At 42.3% G+C, this 14770-nt stretch overlaps 1 protein-coding gene across 2 annotated transcripts in view; it reads left to right on the top strand.

The window, feature by feature from the left end:
- The window catches only part of ptprn2 (protein tyrosine phosphatase receptor type N2), a 956995-nt gene that overhangs the window by 341745 nt on the left and 600480 nt on the right, over positions 1-14770 (top strand). For both annotated transcript variants that reach the window (XM_060825120.1, XM_060825121.1), the window contains exon 10: positions 6817-6903. In XM_060825120.1, the coding sequence (XP_060681103.1) occupies positions 6817-6903 (87 nt within the window). The remainder of the gene's footprint in view (positions 1-6816; positions 6904-14770) is intronic.

Below are 14770 nucleotides of genomic sequence, written 5' to 3' on the forward strand. Positions count from 1 at the left end.
TGCTGCCTGACCTGCTGTGCTTTTCCAGCACCACTCTAATCTTGACTCTAATTTCCAGCATCTGCAGTATCCACTTTCGCTACCGTTCAGACCATATCAACCTGACTGTGATATTTGATCCAAGAAATCACATTGTCATCTGATTTATAAAAGGCCGAGATTACCTGAAGTATTTTAACTTGGTGCGAGTTTAGAATTTGGACCTGGTCTACATCAAGCTTCTACAACATCATATAATTCCATCAGTATTCACATGTTGTGGACTGTGGCTTGATTTTAATTGACCACCTCTTTGTCAGGCTCAGGCTTGTTGTGTATTGTATTCAAATGATTGAAGAGAAACTCAGGAAAGTAAAGAAGATGTGGTTAGGTGATTTCAAGAGCTAGATTTTAAATCGCTCATAAGACGTTGGGTGTGGTGCACTTTGAAAGTAGAGCTGTTTGATGGCAAGTCAGTGTTCCAACATATCAAAACCTGTGGTGCTGGAAAAGCACAGTCAGTCAGCCAGCAGGAGAATCGATGTTTCGAGCATAAGCTCTTCATCAGGAATGTGGGGAGACTCAAGGGGGCTGAGAGATAAATGGGAGGTGGGAGGTTGGTTTGGAAATGTGATTGGTAGTTGACGGTGGGGGCTGATGGTGCTAGGTCGGAGAGGAGGGTGGAGTGTGTAGGTGGGAAGGAGAATGGACAGGTAGGACAGTTCATGAGGCCGGTGCTGAATTGGAGGGTTGGGGCTGGGATAAGATGAGGAGAGGCGAGATGAGGAAATTGACATTGATGCCGTGTGGTTGGAGGGTCCCAAGGCAAAAGATGAAGCGTTCTTCCTCCAGGTGTCGAGTGGCTAGAATTTGGGGGTGGAGAAGGCCCAGGACTTGCATGTCCTTGGCGGAGTAGGAAGGGGGGAGTTGGACTGTTTGGCCACAGGGCGGTGGGGTTGTTTAGGAAGTTTTCCAGCTCCACACTTTTCCACTGATCTCCAGCATCTGCAGTCCTCACTTTCTCCCAGTTCCAACATATCAATGGCACACTGCAATTTGCAAAGGGAAAAAGGGAAATTGGTGAGGATGAGTCGGCTGTTAAGCTGCACAAAGTGTTTGTTAATGGGCTGAAGAGGAACAGGCTGGAGATCTTACAAATGACTGAGTTACATTAGGAATTGGTGTAATAAGTTTCCACTTCAATACTGTGAGGAAAGCATGATAAATACACTGAAAGGAGACAATCGTCTGTAAATTATTTTATTTTCAACCATTAAAATGTAAACGCATTTAATGAAACCAGATACAAACTGCTTTTTATTGTGCAGCAATTTGTCATCCTGAGGGAATGTGCAAACCACTGTTAGAGTGCATAGAACAATACAGCACAGGAACAGGCCCTTCGGCCCACCATGTCTGTGCCAACCACAATGAACTAATCTCTTCTGCCTGCACGTGGTCCATATCCTTGTATTCCCTGCCTGTTTATGTGTCTATCTAAATGCATCTGAAACTTTGGCCTGGTAGCTACTACTGTGTGAAAAGACTTTCCACGCACATCTCCTTTAAACTTTCCCCCCTCTCAATTGAAACCCTCCCACACCCCCAAATATTTGACATTTCCACTGTGGGAAGAAGGCTCTGTCTAGGCACTATATCTGTGCCTCTCGCGTACTTTTATGTACTTCTATCAGGTCGCCATTCAGCCTCTGATGCTCTAGCGAAAGCAATCCAAGTTTGTCCAACCTTTGGCTAATGCCCTCCAATCCAGGCAACAGCTTGGTAATCCTCTTTTGCAGCCTCTCTAAATCCTCCCCAGGTGACCAGAACTGCACACAATACTTTAAATGTGGCTGAACTAAAGCCTTGTACAGTTGCAGCATTACTGACCAACTTTTATACTTGATGCCCTAACTGATGAAAGCAAGCATGCCTCATGCCTTCTTTACCATTTAATCCATTGTATTGCCATATCAAGGAACCATGAACTTGGATTGCAAGATCCCTTTGATATCAATGGTCCTGAGGGTCCTGCCAACACCAACAACAAGACAGCTGTTGCTGCAACTGCCTTTTAGGGGGGAGTGAGTCTCCAAATAGCATGCACGTGCATGTACACACACACACACACACACACACAGATACACACACACACACACACAGACACACACAAACACAGACACACACAAACACAGACACACAAACACAGACACACAAACACAGACACACACAAACACAGACACACACACAGATACACAAACACAGACACACACACACACACACACACACATAGATACACACACACAGATACACAAACACAGATATGCACACACACACACACAGATACACAAACACAGACGCGCGCGCGCGCGCGCACACACACACAGCGACATAGACACAGATACACAAAGACAGACACGCGCACAGGCACACACACACACAGATGCACCCACACAGCCACACCCACACACATACAGCCACACACACACACACACACACACACACACACAGGCACAGACTCTCGCACACAGCTTTTTACTGCAACTTTTTGACAAGTTCCACCTTTGCCCCGTACAGGGCAATGTTGAAGAGATTATCTGGGGAAGGGGGATTTAGGGTACACCCCTGTATAGAACTCAAGGCAAAATGTGGGAAAAGAGAGAGAGAAGGTGGGAGGTCAGTCATTTAGAGATGGTGCCTGCACTCCCATCAGTCCAGGACTGATCTCGGCAGCACTTTTAATCACTGTAAATCAGTGTTGGACACAGGTCTTTGATATAATGTTTCATCGGGATCTCAAGATCTCCTTCGAATAATCCCATTTTGGGATAATTGGTATTCAGATAATCAAGGTTCCTCTGGGATTCTTTTTAATGGCTTGGGATTCTTTTTAATCCTACTTACCAAGGACATTTCATGGTCCCTTTTAACCCTTCTAATTTCTTGTTTAAATTTTTTTCTGATGTTGATTTATTTATTGTTGCTTGCATTTTACTGTGAGTAATACAGTAAAATACAGCGAAAAGCTTCTACGGTCACCACAATCCGGAACGATTTTGGATAGTTTGAGAATAAAAGGGGTAAAAGATAGAACTGGAAGAGAGTCGTGAGCCCTGTGCCACCACCCCTCTAATGCCTTGCTGCCGCCTGTGCTTGACCCACCAATATAGGAGTTGCCACTCTTCATTAGGTACCATCTCTTTGCCACAAGGCCCACCTTGCTGCTGTTGTCACTGCCAATGCTGTGTCCCGTGCCAAACCCACAATTACTGTGCAGCCAAGGGTTCCGGTTCTGCTCCTGCCTCAGTGGCAGGAATCCTAGCTCCGGGCCTACTCCAGGGGTCCCTGGCTCCACTGCCAGGCCAGGATGCTGCCACCATCGCGTCAAGAGTCTCGCTCCGTCTGTCCTCCTCTGCAACGTCACCTGGCCATCTTGAAAAGGCCGCCGTGTCTGATCGGTAGAGGGTCCTAGCCGCCAGCCTGGAATGCCAGGAAGATGTCTCTGCTGCCACTGCCACCACTGCCTCCAGTCACCGTGAGGAGCCACATCGCCTGCTGCCTCTGACCGTCTGGAGGAGCTGCCATTCTCCACACAACCTGCTCTAGCTACGTCGCTGATTTCACCAACCAACCCACTCCAAAGAAAAGAAAAGCAAAAGATGCAAGAGAAAGAGCTTCCTTTTTATTTCTCAAGGGCCTTTGTTTGGTTTCAGTTTCCTAAACCTTACATATGCTTCCTTTTTCTTTTTGACTAAATTTTCAATATCTCTTGTCATCCAAGCTTCCTGAATCTTTCCACCCTTACATTTCATCCTCACAGGGACATGCTGATCCTGAACTCTGATCAACTGGCCTTTAAACAACTTCCATATATCAGATGTGGATTTACATTCAAACCACCTCTAATCTAATTTCTCCAGTTCCTATCTAATATTGTTATAGTTAGCCTTCCCTCAATTTGACACTTTCACCTGAGGACCAGTCTTTATCCTTATCCACAACTATCTTAAAACTTATGGAATTATGATCACTGTTTCCAAGATGCTCCCCCACTGGTCTGGCGAGGCTCATTCCCAAATACAAGAATTATATGGCCCCTTTTCCTAGTTAAAGATAAAAAAAACTGCAGATGCTGGAATCCAGGCGGAGGCTGGAAGAACACAGCAAGCCAGGCAGCATCAAGAGGTGGAGAAGTTACCATTTTGGGTGTAACCCTTCTTCCTTTTCCTAGTTAGCTATCTACATATCACTTCAAAAAAACCTTCCTGGATGCACCTAACAAATTCTGCCCCATATAAATCCCTGACACTAAGGGCGTTCAAGTCAGTATTGTGGAAGTTAAAAATCACCTGTTGTTTTTACATCTTTCCACCATCAGCTTACATAATTGTCCCTCTATCTCCTGCTGGCTATTGGGAGGCCTACAGTATAACCCCCATCACAGTGACTGAACCTTTCTTATTCCTGAGTTCCACCCATAAGGCCTTGCTGGATGAGCCCTCTAAGATGTCCCTTATCAATGCAGCTGTGGCATTCTCTGTAATAAAAACTCCCTTACCCCTTCTACATCCCTTTCTATCACGGCTGAAATGTCTAAACCCCGGAAAGCTGAGATGCCAGTCATGTCCTTCTCTCAACCAAATTTCTGTAATGACTGCTACATTGTAATTCCATGTACAAATCCAGCCTCTAAGCTCATCTGCCTTACCTGTTATATTCCTGGCAATAAAATAAATACACTTCAGATTGCAAGTCCCGCTGTGTTCATTAACCTGGCCCTGCATGCTCTTCCTATTAGACTTAATTGACTTAACCTCCTCTATCAATCCACATACTGACCTACTGCTCTGGTGCTCACTCTCCTACTCCACTAGTTTAAACCCTCCTAAGTGGCACTAGTGAACCTCCCTGCCAGGATATTGATGCTCCCCCAGTTTAGGTGCAACCTGTCCTTATTGTACAGGTCCCACCCGCCCTGGAAGAGGATCTGACTGTACAACCTGAAGCCTCTCATGGACCAAATTGGATTTCAGAAAGGAAGAAACTTGGACCCAAAATAGCTGCAGTTGTCACCTGATCACAGATCATGATGGGCTTTTTGAGACCCATGCGCAATAAATGAAGCAGCCTGGACTGGAATCACCATAGTCATCTAAAGACATTGAAGCCAAGTGGCTGAGTCAGTGACATGTATTTTATAGTATCACGTTATTGAGAGACGAAAACCCTCCTGCCAGTATCCAACTTGAAAAAGCAATAGAATACACACTGAATTTTATTTCAACAACTGCTTTTGATCACCAGCCCAGAGCAGAGAGAAATACATGGGGCAATATCATCAGAACTTGGAAGCCTTGGTCTATCTCTCTTGCCCTTCCTGGTTCTATCACTGTCCCAAAACAAAATGTGCAGTGAAAAAGAAAACTTGAGAATGCATCCTGTCACTGCAAACTCCAGATATCTACAGATTCTGCTGTGAAAATGAGTCAACAATTAATCAACTCTGGCCTCATGTTTAAAATCTAACACCTCAGAGACTCTAGGGACTTAACTTCTCCCTGTCTGCACCAGGCACAATCCCTTTTAAACTTATTACCCGTGTTTATGTTTATGTTAGATGATTATTAGGTAATAACATTTTCCTTTCATTCATTTAATAAAACCTTGTTAATTGGCTCCTTCTTTTTCTAGCAAACTGTTCTCATTGAAGTGTGATAGCTGAGAGCTAAAAATACGTTAATAAAATATATTGTGACCAATGGAGAGGGGTTTAAAAGGAGGGCAGCTGATTCCCTCCTCCTCTTCAGTTTGTAACAGCCACAGACTATTTTGTTTCATGGGTTGCTACTCTGGTATGTTTTCCCTTCCTCAATGCAACCTCATCATTTTGATCTACCATCAAACTCAGTAGTTTATAAATGAAAATATACTTTTTTGCAGATTACTAACAAAATAATTGCACTTAGTCAATAATGTTTACCCTGGGAATGTTCACAGTTGGCTTCTTCAGATATTTAATGATTCTAAAATAGATGTTTTACAGTCTAACTAAATATATTAATACAGCATTTTAAATCACGCAGTGTTCATATTTGATGTCTTGCAGATAGCTTAATGTTTGTAGCCAGTTTTGGCACTTTTGAAAATCTAGGTTTGAGATGTATTATGTAAAATTGCTTTGTTCTCATCAGCAAAGGGCTTTTGTATCACTGTTCCTTCTCCATTTTTCTATCAGCTTTGTAACTATGAAGTGACAATGGAATTATTAACCTGTAAAAACGTGCAAATCTCAAAGCCTACTTCCCCTGCTGGAGTAGTTTAGTATTAATACAAAACACTATCTTATATGAACTAATTGGTGCAGACAGGATCATTGTAGATTGAGGCGAGGTATTGTGAGAGAGGGTAGTTTTAAAATAGTGTAATGCAACAGAACAAATCACAGCACTAACCTTTAGCAAAATCCTTATTTATGGAAATAACATTTCAAATGAGAATGTCCTCCAAATGGTGGTAAACCTCAATAATTAGTAAGCCCAACAAGAAATCTTTTCAGATTTTTATAATAAACAGAGAATGACTGTTGATATATTGTATCTCTTGTAATGATTCTGCTTACACCTAATTGTTTGATTGGTGAAGAATTTCAGTTATTCTTCATACCTTAAGTGCCACCTGATCCCAATTCCCTTGCCATTACCCTTGCAGTGTGATAGGAATATAATGTGTTGCTGTTTGCAGTCTCTTCTGGTCAAAGGTGACAACCCAGTTGGGACCTTTAACTCAGCCGCTATTAATGAACTCTATTACTGATGCTGCATTTTTCCATCTCAACAGCCCCCTGAGTTCTGAGAAGGGCTTGGAATTAATGGAATATTTGTCACATCTTCTGAAGCTGCAAATCAGTATCTTTGAAGATATCAGGTAAGCATTCCGTCTCTTATATTATTCGGCATGGGGGAGGGTTGGGGGTGTTGGTTGTTTGTACTATTGTTGCTTTTGCTCAGGATGATCAGAATATGGATGTTGTATTAACAAGGCTTAGCCACATAACAAGCAGAAATCAATCAGAAAAAATGTTTGGCTCTTGAAGACTATTTTGATTCATGGGTTACCACTCTGGCATCTTTTCCCTTCCTCAATGTAGCTTCACCATTTTGACATACCATCAAACTCAGTCTGTTTAACTCGGTTTGAAAGAATTCACAGAAACCATGATGTCAAATGATAACTTGGCCAATAATCTTTCGACAGCAAAAATAAATCCTTCCAGAACTTATGTATGGCTCCCAATGCTTTCGGTGTTGAAATATATTCTTTAGTCTGGTTTGCATCCTCTGCCAATACCTAGAGTCACAATCATTTACCCTGCAGTTATTTTACTGTTCTTTAGACTAACATTCATTATTTTGCACTTCTTTGGCATTTAATACCATTCAGCAATCAATCACCTGCTAAGTTGCTCCAGATTCTAGTGAATAGTTTATTAGCGGCTGCATGACACATTACACATTCCAGCGCCACTCTTTTCGACTCTGATCTCCAGCATCTGCCGTCCTCACTTTCTACAAATCTTTATCAGTTGAATTCTGCTTATAGTTCCCTTATTTCAGTCATTTATGTATATTATTGACAGCTATCTGTTCAAGCAATCATTCTGGTGGGACACTGTTTGTGATATCTTCAACTGGGATAACAACCATTTTCATTTCTCTCCTGTTTTCTATTGTTAAACCAGTGTTTGGTCACCACAGCCTCCTTCATATTGCTGCCTATCTCCAGTAGCTTTCAATCAATGGGCTGTTTGGATGTCTTGTTATGAACCCAGTTAATGGTAATACTGCACAATTCAGAAAGGAGCTTGGCTTGATCAAACAGTCTTTTTTTGTTTAGTTAGACGAGACTGTCATTAGTCATAGAGACTTATTCTCATGAGGCTACACATTTTCCTTAACAATAGAGCAGATGTTTATTACATAAAAGGAGAAAGAACAAAAACCAAGCTGTCTCAATATAGAAAATGTTAGAAAGATCTTAAAATAGAAGAATGTTGTTTCAATATGTTTCCCAAGACTATCCATTATGGAGACTTTACAGCTTCATCGCAGTCCTTACATTTCAATTTATTTATCACCGTTTCTTTGCTATGGATTGTGGAGACAATTTGATTGGTCCTTTCCAAGTCTGTGAACATGAACTATTCACAAATCTGAAAGCTTAAATATTCTCAATTCTAACAGATTCTGTAGATTTCTAATCAAACTAATTAGGCCAATGATGTGCAAGCTGGGTGAATTAGCCAATGGGGGAAATAGGGAGGTGGGTCTCGGTGGGATGCTCTTCAGGCAGTCGGTATGAATCCAATGGATCGCATGGTATCTTACCACACTATAGGGTTTATATGATATGATTCTCCTGGGTTGGAAGAATAACAAACAATGCTGTCTTTCTGATTGACAGGGTCTTTGACCCACCTTGACCTTTGGGGCTAGAAACTAAACTTGATTCTGAACTCAACCCTGAACTAACTTTAAAAAAAAGCTTTTTTAATCCTTGATTCTTCTCAACTGAAAATAAACCAAATGACTTTCAAAACAGAGAGCTGCAGGTGCTTGAAGTCTGACACAAAAGGAGAAAGTCCCAGATCTGGCGTAGTTGTTCAGAGAGAAACAGAGTTTATGTTTCAAGTCCAGTGACTCATTGTTGGAACTGAAGACGGGTCACTGGACTCAAAACATTAGCTCTGCATTCTCCCCACACATGATGCCAGGTCTGCTGAGTTTCTGCTAATGACCTTAAATACTTACCCTCCCTGTCAAATGTCCACCAATATGCACCCACGGATCTGCATACTCAACTGAGAAATAAGGAAGGGATGTATTATTGGGATTGTATTATAGATCCCCTAACAGTCAGAGGGAAATTGAGAAACAAACTTGTAAAGATATCTCAGCTATCAGTAAGAATAATAGGGTGGTTATGGTAGGGGATTTTAACTTTCCAAACATGGACTGGGGCTGCCATAGTGTTAAGGGTTTAGATGGAGAGGAATTTGTTAAGTGTGTACAAGACAATTTTCTGATTCAGTATGTGGATGTACCTACTAGAGAAGGTGCAAAACATGACCTCCTCTTGGGAAATAAGGCAGGGCAGGTGACTGAGGTGTCAGTGGGGGAGCACTTTGGGGCCAGCGACCATAATTCTAATAGATTTAAAATAATGGAAATAGATAGACCGGATCTAAAAGTTGAAGTTCTAAATTGGAGAAAAGCCAATTTTGACGGTGTTAGGCAAGAACTTTTGAAAGCTGATTGGGGGCAGATGCTCGCAGGTAAAGGGACAGCTGCAAAATGGGAAGGCTTCAGAAATGAGATAAGGAGAATCCAGAGAAAGTATATTCCTGTTAGGGTGAAAGGAAAGGCTGGTAGGTGTAGGGAATGCTGGATAATTAAAGAAATTGAGGGTTTGGTTGAGAAAAAGAAGGAAGCATATGTAAGGATAGATCGAGTGAATCCTTAGCTGGGTAATCCAAGATGGAGGATGGGAAAAATTTCTGGCTGTAACGGTTATTCCTTTTTTGAGGTATTTTAGGTGCTAGAGGAGATTTCCTCGAATTCCAGGAGCAGCAATTTCAACAGGTATGCTGTTTTGGAAAATGTAGGGGGTGATGGATTCTCAGGGGAACGTAACACGAACAGCCAAGTGTCTGGTATTGAGACTGACTCTAATGCAATGAGGGGTACATTGGGTTCCAAGAGATCAATTGTGTTCAGCTATTCTCTAATCCGAGGTACAGACAGGCGTTTCTGTGGCCATCAGACAAAAAACAGATAGGTGTGTTGCTTCCCTGGTGCCAGGATCAAGGGTGTCTCAGAGTGGGTGCAGAATGTTCTCAAGAGGGAAAGGGGCCAACAAGAGGTCATTGTCCTCATTGGAACCAACAACATAGGAAGGGAAAAGGTTGAGTTTCTGAAGGGAGATTAGAGAGTGTTAGGCAGAAGTTTAAAAAGGAGGTCCTCGAGAGTAGTAATATCTGAATTACACCTGGTGCAATGAGCTAGTGAGGGCAGGAATAGGAGGATAGAACAGATGAATGCATGGCTGAGGAGCTGGTGTATGGGGGAAGGATTCACATTTTTGGATCATTAGAATCTCTTTTGGGGTAGACGTGACCTGTACAAGAAGGAAGGATTGCACCTAAATTGGAAGGGGACTAATATACTGGCAGGGAAATTTGCTAGAACTGTTTGGGAGGATTTAAACTAGTAAGGTGGGGGGTTGGGTTGGGGGGCTTGTGAGAAAAGAGATCGATCTGAGACTGGTACAGTTGAGAACAGAAGTGAATCAAACAGTCAGGTCAGACAGGGACAAGGTAGGACTAATAAATTAAACTGCATTTATTTCAATGCAAGGGGCCTAACAGGGAAGGATGAACTCAGGGCGTGGTTACGAACATGGGACTGGGATATCATGGGAATTACAGAAGCATGGCTCAGGGATGGGCAGGACTGGCAGCTTAATATTCCAGGCTACAAATGCTACAGGAAGGATAGAAAGGGATGCAAGCGAGGAGGCGGAGTGGCATTTTTGATAAGGGATAGCATTACAGCTGTGCTGAGGGAGGATATTCCTGGAAATACATCCAGGGAAGTTATTTGGAATGAACAGAGAAATAAGAAAAGGACGATAACCTTATTGAGATTGCATTATAGACCCCCTAATAGTCAGAGGGAAATTGAGAAACAAACTTGTAAGGAGATCTCAGCTATCTATAAAAATAATAGGGTGGTTATGGTGGGGGATTTTAACTTTCCAAACATTGACTGGGACTGCCAAAGTGTTAAGGGTTTAGATGGAGAGGAATTTGTTAAGTGTGTACAAGATGATTTTCTGATTCAGTATGTGGATGTATCTACTAGAGAAGGTGCAAAACTTGACCTACTCCTGGGAAATAAGGCAGGGCAGGTGACTGAGGTGACAGTGGGGGAGCACTTTGGGACCGGCGACCATTATTCTATAAAATTTAAAATAATGATGGAAAAAGATAAACCAGGTCTAAAAGTTGAAGTTCTAAATTGGAGAAAGGCCAATTTTGAGGGTATTAGGCAAGAGCTTTTGAAAACTGATTGGGGGCAGATGTTCGCAGGTAAAGGGATGGCTGGACAATAGGAAGCCTTCAGAAATGAGATAACAAGAATCCAGAGAAAGTATATTCCTGTCAGGGTGAAAGGGAAGGCTGATAGGTACAGGGAATGTTGGATGACTAAAGAAATTGAGGGTTTGGTTAAGAAAAAGTAGGAAGCATATGTCAGATATAGACAGGATAGATTGAGTAAAAACTTAGAAGAGTATAAATGAATTAGGAGTATACTTAAGAGGGAAATCAGGAGGGCAAAAAGGGGACATGAGATAGCTTTAGCAAATAGAATTAAGGAGAATCCAAAGAGTTTTTACAAATACATTAAGGACAAAAGGGTAACTAGGGAGAGAATAGGGCCCTTCAAAAATCAACAAGGTAGCATTTATGTGGAGCTGCAGAAAATGGGGGAGATACTAAATGAGTATTTTGCATCAGTATTTACTGTGAAAAGGGATATGGAAGATATCGACTGTAGGGAAATGGATGGTGACATCTTGCAAAATGTCCATATTACAGAGGAGGAAGTGCTGGATGACTTGAAACGGGTAAAGGTGGATAAATCCCCAGGAACTGATCAGGTGTAGCCTAGAACTCTGGGAAGCTAGAGATGTGATTGCTGGGTTCTTGCTGAGATATTTGTATCATCGATAGTCACAGGTGAGGTTCTGGAAGACTGGAGGTTGGCAAATGTGGTGCCACTGTTTAAGAAGGGTAGTAAGGACAAGCCAGGGAACTATAGACCAGTGAGCCTAACGTCGGTGGTGGGCAAATTGTTGGAGGGAATCCTGAGGGACAAGATGTACATGTATTTGGAAAGGCAAGGACTGATTAGGTATGGTCAACATGGCTTTGTATGTGGGAAATCATGTCTCACAAACTTGATTGAGTTTTTTGAGAAAGTAACAAAGAGGATTGATGAGGGGAGAGCGGTAGATGTGATCTATATGGACTTCAGTAAGGCATTCGACAAGGTTCTCCATGGAAGACTGATTAGCAAAGTTAGATCTCACGGAATGCAGGGAGAACTAGCCATTTGGATACAGAACTGGCTCAAAGGTAGAAGACAAAGGGTGGTGGTGGAAGGTTGTTTTTCAGACTGGAGGCCTGTGACCTGTGGAGTACCACAAGGATCGGTGCTGGGTCCTCTACTTTTTGTCATTTACATAAATGATTTGGATGTGAGCATAAGTGGTGCAGTTAGTAAGCTTGCAGATGACACCAAAATTGGAGGTGTTCTGGATAGTGAAGAGGGTTACCTCAAAATACAACAGGATCTTGACCAGATGGGCCAATGGGCTGAGAAGTGGCAGATGGAGTTTAATTCAGATAAATGCGAGTTGCTGCATTTTGGGAAAGCAAATCTTAGCAGGACTTATACACTTAATGGTAAGGTCCTCGGGAGTATTGCTGAACAAAGAGACCTTGGAGTGCAGGTCCGTAGCTCCTTGAAAGTGGAGTCGCAGGTAGATGGGATAGTGAAGAAGGTGTTTGGTATGCTTTCCTTTATTGGTCAGAGTACTGAGTGTAGGAGTTGGGAGAGCATGTTGCGGCTGTACAGGACATTGGTTAGGCCACTGTTGGAATATTGTGTGCAATTCTGGCCTCCTTCCTATCAGAAGGATGTTGTGAAACTTGGAACTTCAGAAAAGATTTACAAAGTTGTTGCCATGGTTGGAGGATTTGAGCTACGGGGAGAGGCTGAACAGACCGGGGCTGTTTTCCGTGGAGCGTCGGAGGCTGAGGGGTGACCTTAAAGAGGTTTACAAAATTATGAGGGGCATGGATAGTGTAAATAGACAATGTCTTTTCTCTGGGGTCGGGAGTCCAGAACAAGAGGGCATCAGTTTAGGGTGAGAGGGGAAAGATACAAATGAGACCTGAGGGGCAACTCTTTCACACAGGAAGTGGTACGTGTATGGAATGAGCTGCCAGAGGTTGTGGTGGAGGCTGGTACAATTGAAACATTTAAGAGGCATTTGGATGTGTGTATGGATAGGGGGTATTCGGATGGATATGGGCCGGGTGCTGGCAGGTGAGACTAGATTGGTTTGGGATATCTGGTCGGCGTGGACGGGTTCGACCGAAGGGTCTGTTTCCGTGCTGTACATCTCTATGACTCTAAGTGATCGAACCCAAACCAGTCTTTCTTCATCCGTCGACTCATTGGGTCTGACTGCATGCTTCTTCACAGCAGACAGGAAATTTACATTGTAGCCACATTTTTGTTATTTGTAGGAGCTCCATGTCCCTGTTCCTTGTGAATACCATGTGTTAATGTAAAGATTTCCTGTAAATACTACAGAGGTCTGCTATCACCTGCTTTGGGACAAAGGCTACATTTAAGTCACTGATTCAGAAGGATTCTCTGACCTTGTTTTTCTTTTGTTAAAAAAGGTACTTCAAAGAAGTAGCCCACACCCATTTACCTCTAGTTTGAAAGTAAAAAAAGATTAAACTGTAAACCTGTCATCATAGTTTGAAACAGGGCACCAGTTGGCTCGCACTTATTTTTTTCACTATGGTTGGTGATCAGTCAAGGAATGTTCTGTTCATAAATCTGAGTTGCATTTCCATCAATCACTATTTTCATAAACAATACTGAACTGTGTCCCCCATAATACTACATAGCAGGTCTCTAATTGATGCACCATTTTCGCAACCGACTCTCTGCTGGATTGAAATCCAAGTGACTGAATCTACATTCTGTGCTTTTATCAATCTCTCCAAGCTCCTGGATATTACTGCTTGCAGCCTCTGGTTATCCTTACAGTTTCTTTCTCCTGGGTTGTCCCAATACTCATACAGCTGTTAGAAAATAATATTGCATAAGTGCCTTTGGCTGAAATGTGCTTTGAAAATATTGATGAATTCTTCTAATTCTGTCTCTGTATGAGTCAAAATTCACAATGATCAACACACATTCTTTTCAAATTATATTTTACTTTAGTGCGTTTTATAACAAGTTTTTTTTTATTAAGTGACTTTATCGCCTGGTACAGGTCCAGTATCCGTTATCTGAAAACCAATTATTTTTTGGATAAAGGATATTTTCAGTTTTTGGATACCAGGCAGTAAACAGATTTGCACAGTTTTGATTATTTTTTCTAACTCAGCAAATAGCAAAGTTATAGTGCCTGTTCCAATTCTTAAAATTATTAAACTGCAGTATAGTTTACAAATTTTACATTAAGGAAATACAAAGTCAGCATGGCTTTGTGAGGGGCAGGTCATACCTCGCAAGCCTCATTGAATTCTATGAGGATGTGACAAAGCACATTGTTGAAGGTAGAGCAGTGGATGTGGTATGTATGGATTTTTAGCAAGGCGTTTGATAAGGTTCCCCATGGTAGGCCCATTCAAAAAGTAAAGAGGCATGGGATACAGTGAAACTTGCCTGTCTGGATTCAGAATCAGCTGGCCTACAGAAGACAGAGGGTGGTGGTAGATGGAAAGTATTCAGCCTAGAGCTGGGTGACCAGTGGTGTTCCGCAGAGGTCTATTTTGGGACCTCAGCTCTTTGTGATTTTTATAAATGATTTGGATGAGGAAGTGGAATGGTAGGTTAGTAAGTTTGCAAATGACACGAAGGTTGGTGGAATTGTGGATAGTGTGGAGGACTGTTCTAGGTTGCAGTAGGACATTGACTGGATA

This window comes from Hemiscyllium ocellatum, chromosome 5 (genome assembly GCF_020745735.1).
Source record: "Hemiscyllium ocellatum isolate sHemOce1 chromosome 5, sHemOce1.pat.X.cur, whole genome shotgun sequence".
NCBI classification, from domain to species: Eukaryota; Metazoa; Chordata; class Chondrichthyes; order Orectolobiformes; family Hemiscylliidae; genus Hemiscyllium; species Hemiscyllium ocellatum.